Genomic DNA, 2855 nt, shown 5'->3' with positions numbered 1-2855 from the left:
ACCCAGTTGGTTCCTGACGGCCCAACAAACTGTTTGAACTTAGTGTCAAAGTTCATTTATTTCCCTCAGAGAGCATGATGGTGGATCTGTGTCTGCTGTGTGAATCATTTACATAAAAAACACAAGAACTGAAGAAAAATCTTCTTTTATTGTTATTCTTACAGCAGAAGCATTTAATTTTATTGGTATCATTGTTTTACAAATAGCTGGGAAAAGATAATTTTTTTAAGGTTTATAATCTGAACAACGTTCATGAAAAAAAATCTACAGGACCATGACGTCCATCCACGGGACTAAAACAGCTAAAAGCTGACAACAGAAAGCAAAATTGGCAGAAAAAAAGGAAAGCTGAGGATTATTCACAAAAATTTAAATGTTTGATTACAGAATAATGTACAAAACTAATCTGACAGACAAAAAAGTGCGCATGCAGAGAGGCATGTTACTAATACACTAATGCATTATGTTACTTCTCTTAAATTTTTTAATCATTATTATTTTTATAAATTGGAATTGAAAATGTAGAAGATTAAAATCAGTAAATTCTCAATGGTATTTAAACACAAAACTTTTTCTCTAGAAAATAAAAGCAGAAGAACTCAAATTATTCTTTAATTTTATTTTATTTTTCTTCAGGCAGTTATTATTTGTTAAGCAGAACCAGAATTTAAGGTTGAATCCAGAGTTTCATTTGGGTCATAACAGTATTTACAGGTAGATCTAATAAAAATGAACATTGTGAAAAAGTTACATTTAGGAAACTCATGATGTCATATCCTAATCAGCTGATTATGGTGTGAGGATTATCAAACAAAACTAATAAAAAATCTGAGGAAGTTTCACCAGGACTGGACTGAACCTGGAGTCACATGGCAACAAAAGCTGCCCTGATCAATAACCCACAGAGGATCTATGGAGTATTGATCAGAGGAAGATGAGAGACACCAGAACCAACGACGCAGATGAGCTGAAGGTTCAGTCAGAACAGCCTGGACTTCCAGAACTGGCCTCTCTGATAAAATATAATTTTTATTGATCTGAGAAAATAAATATTGGGTTTTAATTCTGCGAGTCAGAATAATCCAAATGACAAGAAATAAAGGAAATATTTCACTCTATATATGTAACATCTGAGTTTCTCTGTGAAATGAGGGACAAAATGTTTTTTCACAATCTGAATTTCTTTTAGCTCCATGTGTATCTGATCAGTTCTCCTTCTGGTTGTTGCTGGAAGATTCAAAGTTCTCATAAATCAAGTCTCCAGAGGGGCTCTGCTTATAGGCGACAGTCTAGAAAGAATAATAATAAAACATCAGACAAACTGAGCTTTCATAAGCCAGATGCAACATTTTGATCCAGTTTTTAATTTTAGAATAAATCACCTCCATTAGTTGGCTGCCAGAGCCTCTCATCTCCAAACCTGTGGAGCAAATACTTAATTATTGTGATGAATTATTAAAATCAAAGTTTAGATCAACAAATTTTCAGTTTTGAAATAGAAAAACAACAAAGATATAAGAAAAATCAACATCACTTAAAACAAATCCAAAGTATTAAAAAGCATCTAAACTAATGAGACAAAAAGAGGATGCCATGTTTCACCACTTCATTTATAGTTTTATTTAATTATCATAACAGAAAACCTGTAAACATGAAGAGAAGTGTGTCGGCTGCTTTCTCACCTCTCAGAGATCTCTTCCTGTAGGAAACAATCAGAGCAGCTGACAGCAGGACGACGACGACGGCCAGAGTCACAACAATCACAATCAGAGGAAGAGCTGCAGACATTAACAAGCTGGATTTTACTGACACCTACAGGCGGATCATGGTACTGACTATGGACATGTCAGGGTTAATAAACTTTTTTCAAGACTTCAACCAAGGTAACAAACTCCTGGTTGTGTTGATAGTCGACCTCCAGTGGAAAAGTTATAATCTGACAGTGAACTGATTTACCTGTAGATGTTGCTCCATATTTCTGGTCCAGAGGGGACGGATCAGTGGTTTCAGAGGAGACTGTAGGATAAACATACATATTGTAAAAACCTCCTCAGTGCTTATATATTTGTGTGTATGTATATATTACTTTAACTCACCATCTGAGACACTGATTTTAAAATCCACATGTGAATTTGTCCAGTAGCTTAAACTTGAAAGGCATCTGTATCGTCCAGAGTCAGATTGGGTCAGATTCTTAATGGTCACATAAAAAACGTCTGAAGATTTGTGTTTGCTATGTCCAATGCTGTATCTGCCGCTCTGAGCTCTGACTCCATGGGTGTAAATAAGAATGTTTTCTTCTTCTTCACATTCTCCTCTGCAGAAATATAATGTTTTTCCAGAGGAACCAAAGGAACAGGCGACTGTCAGTGAGCTGCCAGCTTCTTTATAGAGGTGATGATCTTTGCCTCCATCCAGCAGAGCTGTTAGAATAATCATCAGTTACTGTCTGATCTCAGTCTGATCACATTAACACCAGTTTCACACTGGGAGCTGCCCAGTTCAACCAGYCTGAGGCTGGAAGAGGTAAACCAGCAGAAACTGRCATTSATATARATCAATTACTTTTATAAAAAAGTAMAGACATGTTTAGTTTGAATTTTTTCCTTCAACTTCAGTATAAGACGAACATCAGCAGCTCTGTGAGCGACTGAAACGTCCTTTATTTATTTAGAACAAAAAGCAGCTTTAATATAAACTCACCTTCTGCAACAACAGCTTTGAATTTATTGTCCGGAGGAAAAGGAGACTCAGTCAGACCACATCTGTACAGTCCAGAGTCAGAATGGGTCACATTAGAGACTTTCACAGTTAAATTATAAGACTTGTCATGAACTCTTTCAGAATATTCAATG

General features: G+C 35.8%; 1 protein-coding gene across 1 annotated transcript in view; it reads right to left on the bottom strand.

The window, feature by feature from the left end:
• Window positions 1-199: 199 nt before the first annotated feature.
• LOC103468082 (polymeric immunoglobulin receptor) overlaps window positions 200-2855 on the bottom strand; it is a 20866-nt gene continuing 18210 nt past the window's right edge. The window contains exons 6-8 of the mRNA XM_017305816.1: window positions 1683-1778; window positions 1383-1420; window positions 200-1289 (exon numbers count right to left, since the gene is read on the bottom strand). Of these exons, the coding sequence (XP_017161305.1) occupies window positions 1206-1289; window positions 1383-1420; window positions 1683-1778 (218 nt within the window). The 3' untranslated portion in view covers window positions 200-1205. The remainder of the gene's footprint in view (window positions 1290-1382; window positions 1421-1682; window positions 1779-2855) is intronic.

This window comes from Poecilia reticulata, linkage group LG7, assembly GCF_000633615.1.
Source record: "Poecilia reticulata strain Guanapo linkage group LG7, Guppy_female_1.0+MT, whole genome shotgun sequence".
In the NCBI taxonomy this organism is placed as follows: Eukaryota; Metazoa; Chordata; class Actinopteri; order Cyprinodontiformes; family Poeciliidae; genus Poecilia; species Poecilia reticulata.
The sequence above is the reverse complement of the archived record's forward strand: the minus strand, read 5'-3'. Positions and strand labels throughout refer to the sequence as shown.